The sequence below is a fragment of the Microdochium trichocladiopsis genome, assembly GCF_020744255.1.
Source record: "Microdochium trichocladiopsis strain MPI-CAGE-CH-0230 chromosome Unknown B0I36scaffold_11, whole genome shotgun sequence".
Taxonomy (NCBI): Eukaryota; Fungi; Ascomycota; class Sordariomycetes; order Xylariales; family Microdochiaceae; genus Microdochium; species Microdochium trichocladiopsis.
Window position 1 is genome coordinate 1,460,059 of NW_025763554.1, and position 12,996 is coordinate 1,473,054.

General features: G+C 56.7%; 4 protein-coding genes across 4 annotated transcripts; 1 reads left to right on the top strand and 3 right to left on the bottom strand.

The window, feature by feature from the left end:
* Window positions 1-246: 246 nt before the first annotated feature.
* B0I36DRAFT_388643 (uncharacterized protein) lies at window positions 247-1,952 on the bottom strand (the record flags this gene model as incomplete). Its single annotated transcript, XM_046161261.1, has 4 exons — window positions 247-539; window positions 678-759; window positions 840-1,073; window positions 1,248-1,952. The coding sequence occupies 4 exons, from the start codon at window positions 1,950-1,952 to the stop codon at window positions 379-381; spliced, it is 1,182 nt and encodes a 393-aa protein (XP_046006700.1). The 3' UTR covers window positions 247-378.
* A 1,517-nt stretch (window positions 1,953-3,469) lies between these two features.
* Window positions 3,470-4,828, bottom strand: B0I36DRAFT_377631 (acyl-CoA dehydrogenase family member 10; the record flags this gene model as incomplete). Its single annotated transcript, XM_046160576.1, is given in 2 exon segments — window positions 3,470-4,756; window positions 4,766-4,828. Coding segments are annotated over 2 exon segments (1,350 nt in total).
* A 675-nt stretch (window positions 4,829-5,503) lies between these two features.
* On the bottom strand, window positions 5,504-7,486 carry B0I36DRAFT_276992 (uncharacterized protein). The gene is made up of 5 exons (XM_046151405.1): window positions 7,271-7,486; window positions 6,943-7,197; window positions 6,771-6,874; window positions 6,419-6,663; window positions 5,504-6,288 (listed from the first exon to the last, which is right to left on the bottom strand). Exons 1-5 carry the CDS (start codon window positions 7,296-7,298, stop codon window positions 5,739-5,741), a joined length of 1,182 nt encoding a protein of 393 aa, XP_046006702.1. The 5' UTR covers window positions 7,299-7,486; the 3' UTR covers window positions 5,504-5,738.
* Window positions 7,487-9,058: 1,572 nt separating this feature from the next.
* B0I36DRAFT_253411 (uncharacterized protein) lies at window positions 9,059-11,398 on the top strand (the record flags this gene model as incomplete). The annotated part of the gene is made up of 5 exons (XM_046150752.1): window positions 9,059-9,316; window positions 9,391-9,495; window positions 9,571-10,650; window positions 10,749-10,997; window positions 11,219-11,398. 5 exons carry the CDS (start codon window positions 9,059-9,061, stop codon window positions 11,396-11,398), a joined length of 1,872 nt encoding a protein of 623 aa, XP_046006703.1.
* Window positions 11,399-12,996: the final 1,598 nt, after the last annotated feature.

Genomic DNA, 12,996 nt, shown 5'->3' on the forward strand with positions numbered 1-12,996 from the left:
TCGCAAAGATAATATAGGAAAGCCATAGCTAATGCCCTGTCGGCTTTCACGATGGCGGATTTCCACTGACCTAGCTCAGCGAACTTGTAATATCTGGAAAAGAGTGAGCATCATATCACATAGTGGCTTGTGAATGACGTTAAGGACTTACTTCTTCTATTTACGCAGTAAATGTCATCACACGAACCCAATCTGTGTACAAGTCCGAAACGCCGACGCAATGTGATTCCCCAGTCCCCGAGTGTCCCTGCCTGCCAGCATGACATGCCTCGGGCCCGTGAACCGAGATTCGCCTCCTAGTCAATCAGACCACAGCTGCCCATAACGATATCACAATGCAATGCTCCTCGCAACTGCTCCCACTCCACCCACAAGGGTTTACAAGAGATCATCATACGTGTAACACATGGTCTCGTTCTCGGTGTCGAGCACATCACGAACCGTCAAGTCGGGCACGAGCCCGAGCGACGTCAGAACGGTGTCGAGCGTGAGCGGCTCGCAGGCGCCCCCCTCGGCGACATGATTGACGCAACCCTCGACTGTGGACGGTGTGTTAGCACTGGACTTCCTGTGCGGCACCCTGATGACCACTGATGGCATGATGTAAAGAAAACCGCAAGGGGGAAGCATGTCCGCAGGATATTATGTGTGGTCAAGGGGTCAAGGGCGGGACTCACCTCCAGAGTACCGTCTCTGGTCAGCGTTCTGCCAGCTCTTCCACTGAAAGTCCACGTACGCATGATGAAGATAGAAAATCGCCTTTTTTGTCCACCGATTAATTCGTCAGTTACACATTTGCTCGCCACTTATTCACTTGCAAGTGGTTGGATATGACTTACATCATAGGTCGAACCCCCGACTCTCGCCATCGTCGGACCAACCGCGTTATGCAACCGCGAGTGGTTGGTCAGCTCGACGCACGCGCTGTGCTGGGGGAGCGTTCCGGCGTTCTCGCCGCCATGGCAGACCTCTTGCATCTCCACGGTGACGCCGGCGCTGATCGAGGTCCGCTCGCCGCGGGCGACACACACCTCGCCGTCCGGGTGGAGGCGATCGACTAGGCCAACGAAGGGCTTGTTGTTTCATAGTTTTATCCTCATGGTCAGCTGTGTCTCTTTGTTCGGGAACATTGCGCTTCCTTGCTCTTCAAGCACCAGCAATGAAAAACAAAAGCCAGAGAAGAGATACAAGGGAAGCGATACAAGGGAAGAGGGGAGGAGGGACGAGGAAAAGGAATTCAAACTCACCCCGTCCGAGATGCAATACCCCGGGTGCCCCTCCTCGACCGGATACAGCGTGCCAAAGTACTCGGGCGTGAACAAGCCCGAGCCCGCAAGATCCCCCGCGGCATCCGTCTCGCGCCACCACGGCATGGGTCCCGCGTACCCGCACTCATCGGCCAGCAGCGTCTCATACGCGTGCAGGAAGTACCGGTGCCAGGGGAGGAACGTGTCGACCCCGTGGATCTGCCCGGACAGCGTGCCGTGCACGAACGCCAGCTCGTCCCAGATGGTGACGGCGCCGGGCCAGATCCCTCCGCGCGGCGGGGCCTGCGTGAGGCACTGCACCGCTGAGATGTAGTCGAGCTTGTCTGGCTCCGACATGCTGTTCCATTCGGGCCGGATCGAGTCTCGGCATGCCGTGCGGGCTGGGGGGTTGGTTTCGTCCCCCTCCTCGAACGAAGCAGTGGTAGGTGTGGTGGTGCTGTTGATGTCCTCGTCATCCCCGTTCCGGCCGCCGTCGAGGGCGTCCACGATACCATCTGCGATGTCGTTGACAGCGGGCTGCATGAGCTGGATGGCCTCCTCGAGTGTGATGGTCGGCGCGCTCAGCTCCGCTGGCGGGAATTGGACTTGTATGAGGTCGGAGTGTGTGTCCTGCCGCCGGCTGTGGGGAGCCGCCGAAACTGCGGCAGCTGCCGAGAGGGCCTGGACAGTTGTGGAAAGCTTCATATTGGGAGTGTTGTATCCTTCGGAAGAGTTGGATTGGTTCGGTGTCGGTGTTCGTCCAATGAGATAGTTTATTGTTCTTTCAGAGATGTGATTGTGTGGGCACGAGAATGATACAAAAGTGCGAGGATGCTCAAACCCTTTTGTACAAGTCTACAACTCGTACTCTCGTCCGGTCATCTCCGCCCAGAAAATAAAAAGCTTCAGGAGTCCAAAAATGGACGTGGTGAAAAGCCTATGTGGTTGAGGCTTGGGCCCTTCGCAGTAGATGTTTGGGGCCGCAGTAGATGCCTGTGGCCGCAGTTGCAGGTGCTCCATTCTGGGCAGGGCTGTGCTGCAAGCCATGGGTAAGGATGCTGTTCCTGGCTGCATCTTTGTCTCGCGGCCCGGGTATCTATCACCAAGATTTACTGGTTTTGGTGCGGAAGAACGTTCCATTGGCAAAGGTCGACTATTTCCCTTTGGCATAAGTCGAGAGACGGAAATTTGGACGTTGAGCCTGCCTGGAGTGAACAAAATTCCTTTGAAGTCTGTTGCAAACGATCGCTTTGACCCAACCATCGAGGCCTTACCAGTCTCATAGCATGAAAGTGACTGAGGCATACTTGGCAGAATTGTTATCGACTGCGCATATAAATCTAGAACAAACTTGCCAACGTCCTTTCCTCTTTCTCCACGTGCTGCTGCAATTGTGCATCGTGGCGCATGCGAGAGGAAGAGAAGCCTTAGTCAACCTGAGGCAACAAGGCATGGGTGCTGGAGACAGCCGAGAGAGAACAGGGCGGCCCATAGACAAGGATGTCCGTAAGCTTGTGTGGCCGTCCCCAGGAGATACCCGGGTAATTCCTGATTGGTCGACAGTCGACTCGATCTGACAAGGCGAAGCTGCTCTGCACGTGCCTGGTTAGGCTATCGTGGCCCCGGTCTCGCCTAATTTTGGGTTCATCCATGTAGTCGGCGAACTAGGACAGACAGACTCTGTCATCTGTGGCTGTGTGCCCATGTTGCCGTTTATGCGCCATCCCATTGGGCAAAGTATTGGCTTTGGGAAAAGAAAACACCGTGAACTGTTGAAGTATTTATTAATAACTACCCCAATGGCTTTACTTGCCCTTCACGTATTAAAAGTCGCGCTAGATTACGGGTTTGTTTACCTAGGGTAGTCTCAAACCGTAAGCCTTACCCAATGTATTCAGTAGCTTTACGTACTAATTAAGGCGCAGTGATAGGTAAGGAGCTGACATATCGCTTTTACTAGGTATTCTTTAGAACGGCTCTAAGACTCCTAGTGTGTAAAGAATACTTGCCCCCAGTTGTCTCGGCAGCTGGGATAAAACTCGGTCTCCATATCCAGCTCGCTGACATCATCCTCGGTCGGATTTACATTGGCAATACATGAAAGACTTTTAACTTGATAAACCATCATCTCATCGAGTCTCAGACTGATCCAACTTGACAACATAAATTTCATTACGATATTCGCTAGTAAAGGACGGCTGACTTGAGCGAGAAGCAAAGACTCAGCTGTAGTCTTGGTACTTGACCCCCGCCTCCTCGGCAAACTTCTTGTACGCCCGATCGTACTGCTCATACTGTTTGATGAATCGCTTCGCCGTCTTCATCTCCTCCCGCCCGACCTGATGCCGGTGCGCAGCATCGGGCCCGTCCGCGACCCTGACGAAGCGCGAGTACGTCCATAGCTCCGGCAGCGGCGTGTGCTGCGTAAGCCCCTGCCCGCCCCAGATCTGCATGCACTCGTCGATGATCTTGCACACGACGTTGGGCACGATGATCTTGCTCTGGGCAATGACCCTGCGGCCGGCCTTGTTGCCGTAGAGGTCCATGGTGTCGGCAGCGTTGAGCACGACGAGGCGCAGCATGTCGATCTCGAGACGCATCTGGGCGACGCGCTCAATGTTGGAGTCGAACTCGCCGATGAGCTTGCCGCGGGGCTTCTTGCGCGGGTCGTTGCACCGGATCAGCGCGAGCTCGTACGCCCGCTCGCACTGGCCGATGAGTCGCATGCAGTGGTGGATTCTGCCCGGGCCCAAGCGGCCCTGCGCGATCTCGAACGCCCTGCCGGCGTCGAGGATGATGTTTTCCTTGGGCACGCGCACGTTTTCGTAGAGGTACTCGCCGTGGCCCTCGGGGGCCCAGTCGTAGCCCATGATGGTGAGGTTGCGAACCTGGGTGATGCCGGGTGTGTCGCAGGGAACGATGACGGTGGTGTGGCGGTTCCATTTCACCGGGTTGGCCGGGTCCGAGCAGCCCATGAGGATGTAGAAGCTTAGCTCCTTGTTCCAGAGGCAGTTGCCGTACAGCTTGCGGCCGTTGATGACGACCTCGTCGCCCTCGATCTTCATGTCGATGGCGATCTGGGTCGCGTCGGACGAGGCGCGGTCCGGCTCCGTCATGGAGTAGGCGGACGAAGCGGTCCCCTCCATGAGGGGCTTGAGCCACTTCTCCTTCTGCTCCGGGGTGCAGTACTTTGCGAGCAGCTCGATGTTGCCTGTCTCGGGGGCATGGCAGTTCATGGTCTGGGGTGCCCAGTAGACGCGGCCCATGATCTCCGCGCAGCAGGCGTACTCGAGGTTGGTGAGCCCGGGGCTCTCGGGGAAGTGGTTGGGGAGGAAGAGGTTGAAGAGGCCGCGCTGCTTTGCCTTTTCGCGCAGCTCGTGCATCAGCGGCGGTGTGGCCCAGCGCTTGTGCTCGAGCTGGTCCTTCATGATGCGCTCCCGCGGGATGCACTCGGTCTCGACAAAGTCGTACACGGCCTGGATCTTTTCAATGGCAATGGGCCGCAGCTTCTGCCGCACCCACGCCGGGATGCGCTCAAAGGCCGGGCCGTTGAGGGCCGGGTTTGTCAGGCCAGACGTCATGGCGATGTGGTTGTGACTGAGAGTGTGGCGATTTGAGCGTGTATTATGAACTGGGAAATTGGGCAACGCAGAAGCCGGGGCGAATGGGTGATGATATGTGAGCGAGCACAAAGAATGCTGGGCACCTTGCAAAGACGAAGCTGCCCGGGGTGACAGATGGTGAGTGTCAAGAAGGAACCTTGCTGTCAACTGGGCAGGAGCATGTAGAGCCCTGTTAGAATATTGTGCCTTTTCTTTGAAAGGCAGGAGAAAAAGAAACGTCGTTGGAGAGGCCCTTGGAAACAGCCGCAGAAAGCCCTGGCTCAAGGGACCAAACAGCCAGCATCCCATCACTTCACAGCCTCGGCGCAAATACAGTCCCGCTGGCTCGCACAGTCGACCTCCTGGCTGCACGCCCCCAAAACCCCAGCGACGACTAACACCACGTCCACTGAGCTAAGGCACAAGCCCCGGCTCTTGTCTCCCCCACACCTCCCCCACACTCTTCCCCCTCAATTCCCGCGGCTCTTTGCGGGGCTGCCATTGGGCGCCCTTTTCCGGGCATGCCACCGCTTCGTGCACAAGAAGTAGCATGAGGATTGGATTGTAGCTGAGTGAGAGCAATGGATCGGGCATCGTTTGGGGCAGAAATTCAAGTATCGCCTAGAGGCTTCTTAAGTTATTGGTACAATTACCAGCTGCGTACGCAGAAAGCTCGTCACAAAGCAGCAGAATGGACACATCCACGCTAGTGATTGGCAAGAGACAGGCCACAGCAGTGTTAGACCACTAGACACCAGAACCAGAAGACACAAAAGGAAGACATCATCCCTCGATATTTGTGCAAAATATGGAACACCAAGACTGATTTGCCAAAGCTTATCGTGAACTGCATCGCATGGAACAATCAACACCGAAGCTTCCCCACCTATCAAGGAATAATCTTGGCCGCCCGGAACCTGTCAAAAGCAGTCCACCACGCCCCCTTGGCATCCGTCTCCTCCTTCTCCTTGCCCATCAGCGCGTGGGCCTTGCTCATATCCAGGTGCCGGTCGAAATTGAACATGGTCATGATGAAGTACGGGAACCCGCCAAAGCTGCGGTCGTTGCCCGCCCGCCCCGTCTTGAGCCCGTGCTTCTTCTCCAGCTCCTGCCACTCTGCAAAATGGTCCGCACAGTACTGCGTCGGCTGCGGTCCCGATCCTCCCGGAGGAGGGCCCACGCCCTTGAGCCCAAAGTACTCGCAGATGATGGGCCACTTGACGCTCCAGCTGGAGGGCTGCGCATTGTCCGCGGCGTTGAAGCGCTGCCCGGAGCTGATCTCTGGTCGGAGTGAGGCGAGGATGGACGTCTTGGCGACAATGTCCTGGGAAGAGTCGTTGCAGAGGATCTTATAGGACTGCTCGGTGCCGGGGAACTGGACCTCCGCGCCCCTGCCGTTGACCGCGGCGTACAGGGAGAGGTAGGTTGCTAGTGCTTGCCTGTGCTCCGGGGTCAAAGAGAATAATCATCAGCTCCAGCTCAACCGATTCATGCAGATTCTCAACGTATCGCCGACGGAGTGGGCTGCCATTATTGAACAAAAGTAAGGGCCACGAAGGGGGAACTCACGCCAGGCAGTAAATATTGTTGTTCGGCACAAACCCGACAATCACGTCCGGAATCACATCGCACCATGTCCAGGCCTTCCCCTTGGACATCTCCGCGAGCATGTCCATCTGGCTGTAGTAGAACATCTCGGACGCGTAGGGCTCAGGGATGCGCGGCAGCGATTCCTTCAGCGGCAGGTCCTTGGAGAACGGGAACTGGTCGATCAAGTGCACGCCGTATGCTTTGGTGCCCGTGGGCAGGACGACCTGGGATCGGGGGTGGCAAGGGTCAGTTTTGAATCCGTGAGGAAAGCTTCGGTCCCTTGAGGAGGCGCTGAGGGAACTTTGTTTGTCATGCCGACGAGGCTACTCACGAATTTCAGATTTGATGAAATGTTCTCGACCGACGAGACCGCGCGCTTGATCAGCTCGACGTTGATCTCACACTCCTTCTTCCCGTCCGGGTCCATAATGTACGCTGCACATCATTCACTGTTCAGCCAATGTCCCGTATCCGGCTCAGTGCCAGCCAGCCGAGAAGCCTACCGAAAAAGTATACATGCGTGATCTGGCTCGCATGCTTGACGCGCTCCTTGAGCTCTGCCTCGAGCCCGTCCTGGCCCTTGGACGTCAGGATGTCGACGCCGCTGACAATCTGCAGCTTGGGCGAGTCGGGCCACATCGCGTCCTGCGCCGTCAGCGGCCGGTTCGTGAGCGCCGTCACGCTGTCAAACGTGTCCGCCGTCGGGTAGCCCTCCAGGATGAGCCTGGTGATGGCCCAGCCCGTGATGCCGCTGGCACCTTTTTTTGGGACGTAAGTGTTAGTAGACTGGAATCTTTGGAAGACGGCAGACGTTGTAAGGGAGGGTCTTACCAAAGACCAGTGCGTGGTTGCCAGGCATCTTGCTACTAGATGCGAACACTTGATGTGCGGATGTTTCGGATGTGAAATGATGACACTCGCTTGCTGTTTGTTACACGCGCAACAGCAGAAGCCTACGAGAATGCGATGAGAAGAGTACACAGAGACCTAGAAGCACGATGAGGTAGGCGCGCGGGGAAAGAGCTGTAAGCCGGGAGACCTTCAAACTTTCAAAGTCGTTGAAGACGTGACCTGAACCGCCCAAGGAGCTGCCGACTTCAGGCTTCACGTGCCGTGCGGGGAAACTTGACTGTCAGAGTGGGGGACGCATTTCTGCTTGATTGCTCCACCTCTGGCAGCCGGGTGATTGTTTGCGAGATGAGATTTACCAAGCCAGCTTGGAAGAGCAGCCACGCACACGGTCTCAATTTGCAGCAAGTTGTCTTCCTCTTGTTATTGTGTTCTCGGTAGTTGTGCGTCCTGTTTGCGAGGAGAAACGTCATTTTCAGGGGCTCCCTATGAGTTTCTTCCACGATGTTCATGATGGCTACAATGGGGATCTTCACGGCCGAAGCTCACCTCGCCATGACAAGATGAGTTGATGCATTGGCCCTGAAATTGATACCTAGGTAGCCTTTGATCCTGTGAAGGCCAGCACGAGACAAGCTCGAATCATGGTCTAATGACCGACTTCTTCAAACATGACTCAAAAGCACGGTAATTACCCCCAGACCTGGCGCGGTTCACTACCTTAAGCTGTGCTCACCATCAGATGGTGGGAGACGCAAGAACCTGACGACAGCGAGTCGGGTGACGACTGGGACAGCCACAAACACCAGTCAGGGGAACTTGGGGGAAGGCGGCACACCCCACATCCTTGTCCCCCAGATTTGAGAGACGCCCACTTCCCCGCGCCTCGGGGGCGGCTCGCTCAGATGATTCAGTGGGCTCACAGGGGGTCCAGACCAGGGAAAACCTTAGCCGCGCGCTGGTCTCGTGTCTGTAAAGCTAGCCTGAGCGGCATGGCGTTTCGGACCCCCCTCGGAAAAGATCCACAAGCGTCTCCGAATCTCCTAGCCTTTGTACGCTGCGTAAGGACTGCAGGATCCCCCAACTGGCAACACGGAAATGCAGTTCCTCGGGGCACAACTGCCAACAATGCTTGTCCACATGCTAGCTTTCCCACCACTCTGTTGGGCACGGTTGGAATTTTGTTCACAGTGGTGGTTGTATGCTCCACAGCCTCGCTGGCTGCTTGATATCCGGCCTCGACTCCTGTATACGTGGGTCGTTGTCGGATACCTTCACGCAGCTATCGACGCTTTGCTGCTATCGTAGCCTGTTGCATGCTGGCAAAAGTTCCCTTATCGTCCCGTTCACCCTGCCCGTAGCCGCGGTCTTGTCAATGCCTCGTCTCGTATCTCATGCCACTGTGAGGTATCTAGTCGTGCTCGACATCGGTGCTCGACATCCGAGAGTGTTCCTTGTTAAAACATAGTTTGCCACATATGTTCTCCCTCTCTGCCTTCTACTTCTTCAACTTCTCCGACTGTCTCGTCTCCCAATCAGTGTCATTGTGCTGCACATCTTAGCGACGTTGCTTTCCCCGAGCCTGACACAGCTCCTCTCTCATAGATCAAAACGACTGCCAATGGTTGAGCCTTCTTCCCCTTTCCCCCGAGTACTCGCCCCGAACGAGAACTCAACAAGAAGAGGACCTTCACAGAATACAGCACGACGACGATGTCACCATCAGCCGAGTCCGCCGCGGCCCTCGCCAAGGAAGGCGTCGCGCCAGCCATGGACGTCGCCGACACCGAAGGCCGCGCGAACGGCACCGTAAACGGCCACGGCACAAACGGGACCACCAACGGGACCACCAACGGCCACGCTGTCGCTGCTGCTCCCGACAATGGCGCAAACACATTCTACTACCCCAAGGAGGTGCCCGCCAACACCCCCTACGAGGTCCTGCAGCAGTACCATTCCAAGCCGACAAAGCTGCGGGTTGCATGTATCGGAGCGGGTGCGTCGGGCTTGTGTCTGGCGTACAAGATGGTGAGTCTCTTTCTGCGGACCGGGTCTGTTCCCTGGCTGGAGTGGCTTTTCTAATTTTTTGTATGCTGCTTTAGGAGAGGCAAATGGTGCCCGGAAGCTGGGAGCTCACGCTGTTCGACAAGAACCCGGTCTTTGGCGGCACCTGGGTCGAGAACACGTACCCGGGCGTGGCATGCGATGTAAGTCTGTCCGTCCTATGGGAGCTCAACAACGAATACCCCCATGATCTCTAACCCCGACAACTGGAGATTTAGATCCCTTCCCCTCTGTACACGTACACGTGGGACCCCAAACCGGACTGGTCGCACTACTTTGCGTACGGCGGCGAGATCCGCGAGTACTTCAACGAGTTTGCGCGCCGGCACGGCTCGGAAAAGTACATGAAGCTCAACACCAAGGTCGTCGAGGGCAGGTGGGACGAGCAAAAGGGCGTCTGGAACCTGACGCTCGAGGACCAGCGGACCCGGGAAAAGTGGCACGACTGGTGCCACTGCCTGGTCAACGGCGCGGGCATCCTCAACAACTGGAAGTGGCCCGACATCAAGGGGTTCGAGACGTTCGCGGGCCCCAAGATGCACTCTGCCAGCTGGGACCACGGCGTCGACTTCAAGGACAAGACGATTGCTGTCATCGGCACGGGCAGCTCGAGCGTGCAGATTGTGCCCGCGCTGCAGCCCGTCGTGAAGAACATGAAGGTGTTTATGCGCTCGTCGACCTGGATCTCTCCTCCCTTTGGCGGCGGCGTGCTCGAGGAGGACCTGCGCAAGCCGAAAGAGGGCGAGGACAGCGGGCCACAGCCGGGAAAGCGGCAGTACACGTTCACCGACAAGGACAAGGCCAAGTTCAAGAACGACCCAGAGTACTTCCTCCTGTTCCGCAAGCGCATCGAGGCCGAGATCAACTCCCTCTTCGGCATGTACCAGCAAGGGTCCGAGATGAACGACGCCTTCCGCGCCGCCATCACCGAGGAGATGCACCGCCGCATCGGCCCGGGCCACGAGAAGCTCAAGCAGTTCATCATCCCCAAGTGGTCACCAGGCTGTCGCCGCATCTCCCCAGGGGACGGGTACCTCGAGGCGCTGGTGCAGGACAATGTCGAGACGGTGTTTGGCGGGATCCGCGAGGTCACCCCCACGGGTCTCATCTCCGACGACGGCACCGAGCACAAGGTTGACATCCTCGTGTGCGCGACGGGCTTCGAGGTCGCCTTCAAGCCCGCGTTCAACCTCGTCAACGGCGATGGCGTGTCGCTCAACGAGGACTGGGGCGATGATGGGGTCAACTTGTACCTTGGCGTTTCGGCGCCGCGGTTCCCCAACTATTACACCATCGTTGTAAGTTTGTTGACTTGAGAGAGCATTCCATTTCCAAAGATGAAGTCTGCTACTTGATGAGTTATCATTGTTAATCTATTGTCTCTTTAAATTCACAGGGCCCCGGCGCGACATGGTCATCCGGCACACTGCTCCCCTCGATTGAGACGACCATCGAATACTCGATCAAGATGATGAAGAAGATCCAGCATGAGAACATCCGGTCCATCGCCGTGCGGCAGGATGCCGTCGACGATATCTATGCGCACTTTGACGCGTTCCACAAGACGACCGTCTTCCAGGAGGAGTGCCGCTCCTGGTTCAAGGCCGGCAAGGAGAAGAGGCGGATCTATCTGTGGCCGGGATGCGTATGTCGTCTCTTTCCTTTTGTTCTCTCTCTCCCTCTTTCAAATTGGTCAAGGCTGTCAATCACCATCATGTTTCGCCTCAACTGTCCTTAGTCATGCCTTCCACTTCATGGCTATCGTTGTTCTACCACCCACTCCTTGGGACCTCTTCAATCCTGAGGGTGACTCATCTTGTATCACAAATCAACTAACATGAAACGTTGCGCCGCACGCACAAACAGACCATCCACTTCCTCAAGACGATCAAGGAGCCCCGCTTCGAGGACTACGCGATCCGCTACCGATACCCGAACCGCTTCGCCTTCCTCGGAAACGGCGAGATCAAGGCCAACGTGACCAAGGACGTGCTCGGCCTCAGCACGTACGTGCGCTCCAGCGACCACGAGTGGTCCGTCGAGTAAACAACTCAGACTCTGTTTTTTGGCCCCTCGACATTCACACATGCCGCAACTGTATTATGCTTGCAACCACACACGCACATACAACACATGCATGCATCGGGTTACAACATGGTTGCATGCGGGAAATAGGTGGATTGGCGGGCATGGGGGGGTTTGAATTGTTGTGCATCTGCAAGACGGACTGGGAGGCGGGGATTGCACACCTGCCTTCGTAATGACAGGCCGACGCCCTCAAGGTATGCGAGATGCACGCATAGTTCAAGATTGGGGCCGTCACGATCTCATGGCTTGAGTGGGGTGGCATTGCAGGACGGGTAGGGGAGAGATGATCCTGCGGGTTGTGGGGGTGTGTCGCATGGGGGGATGATCAGTACTCTCAGTTTCCCCGCTGCGACCCCATGCGCGGACCATCCTCGTCGGTCGTCGGGCTACGCCTCCCTACACTAGCTTCACCGGCCTGGCTGCTTTAGACGGGGACCTGCCCTCCGAGCGGGGGTCTGAGGTAACTCGAGAGCGACCTTTTATTGGACTGAGCACCTAGCAGCTAGCAGGGGCGAGGTTGGACGAAACACGTACGAAGCTGGGTTTGGACTGTTTGCGCCCATACATGTGTTGGCGTCCCTTGGAGAAGAGGTTTGTCGGATGCTGGCTTCCTCTACCGCAGGCGTTTTGCCATTTCTCATTGTCGACATGTTTGTTTTCCATCCAGTAGGCGATCATAGTTGAAACGAAACTGCATCATGACCAGATTTGTTGAACAAAGTCAACCCACGACATCGGGAGAAAGTATTGGGCTAGCTCGCCCAAGCCGGCTGTATCTGCCTTCGCTTTTGTGACTTGCCCGCCCAGATGGCGATGGCTGGCTCGCTGGGACGAAAGGCTAACCACGCCAGCAGGGACGGCTTGCTTGTCACCGCTTGCACATGCTCTTGAAAGCCAGCATACCCAGGAAAAGAAGCAGAGGCCGTGAAGAGGTCTTGAAGGGTCTAGTCGGGCCCCAGGTGACGGATGACGATGGCCTTATCAGATAGCTTCATTCAACAACCCGGAGCTTCTGCCGATAGTGCACGGGCAGGCCACTAGGGCATGGTGATCAAGAGGGGCTGCTGCGAGAAGAAGATGGAGCGCTGTGGAATGTGTGACAGTGCCACAGGGTCGGCACATGCTCCTGAACAGAAATGCTGATCATGGATGACTACGTCTTATGCTGTGTGCCGAACCGGCCCTTGATGATGCAGACATACAAGCATGCTTGCCACTATGTTTACCTCTACCGGGCGGTCCGGCGATCTGGGCGACCTGATTGAGCTTGTTGAACAGTCCGTGGCCCCAACCATAACGACTTGGCTTGAGTTGTGCGAACCTTCCCAGGCGGCGAATAGCATCGTGATTGGCCAGGCCCACCCAGAAGCGGTAAGAGCGCAGGCCCCACCCCCCTTCCTGGACGTGGTCTGTGGTCGTGGACAAGGCAGGGAGCCTTGAGTCTGGGACCCCGGATGGGCTTTGCAGTCTCTCGCAGCGACGGTCGTTCTCCAGAGATGCCATGAGGCGCCGACCCTGTGACCACTTGGCTGAGACTGCACAAGAAGCAGCCAACC

What these genes read in the sequence shown, in the direction of transcription:
- B0I36DRAFT_276992 (XM_046151405.1), bottom strand. Translation starts at nt 7,298, where the DNA reads ATGCCTGGCAACCACGCACTGGTCTTTG. An exon ending in CACGCATGTATACTTTTTCG is followed by an intron (nt 6,875 to 6,942) that starts GTAGGCTTCTCG and finishes AATGATGTGCAG; the next exon opens with CGTACATTATGGACCCGGAC. An exon ending in AACAATATTTACTGCCTGGC is followed by an intron (nt 6,289 to 6,418) that starts GTGAGTTCCCCC and finishes CCCGGAGCACAG; the next exon opens with GCAAGCACTAGCAACCTACC.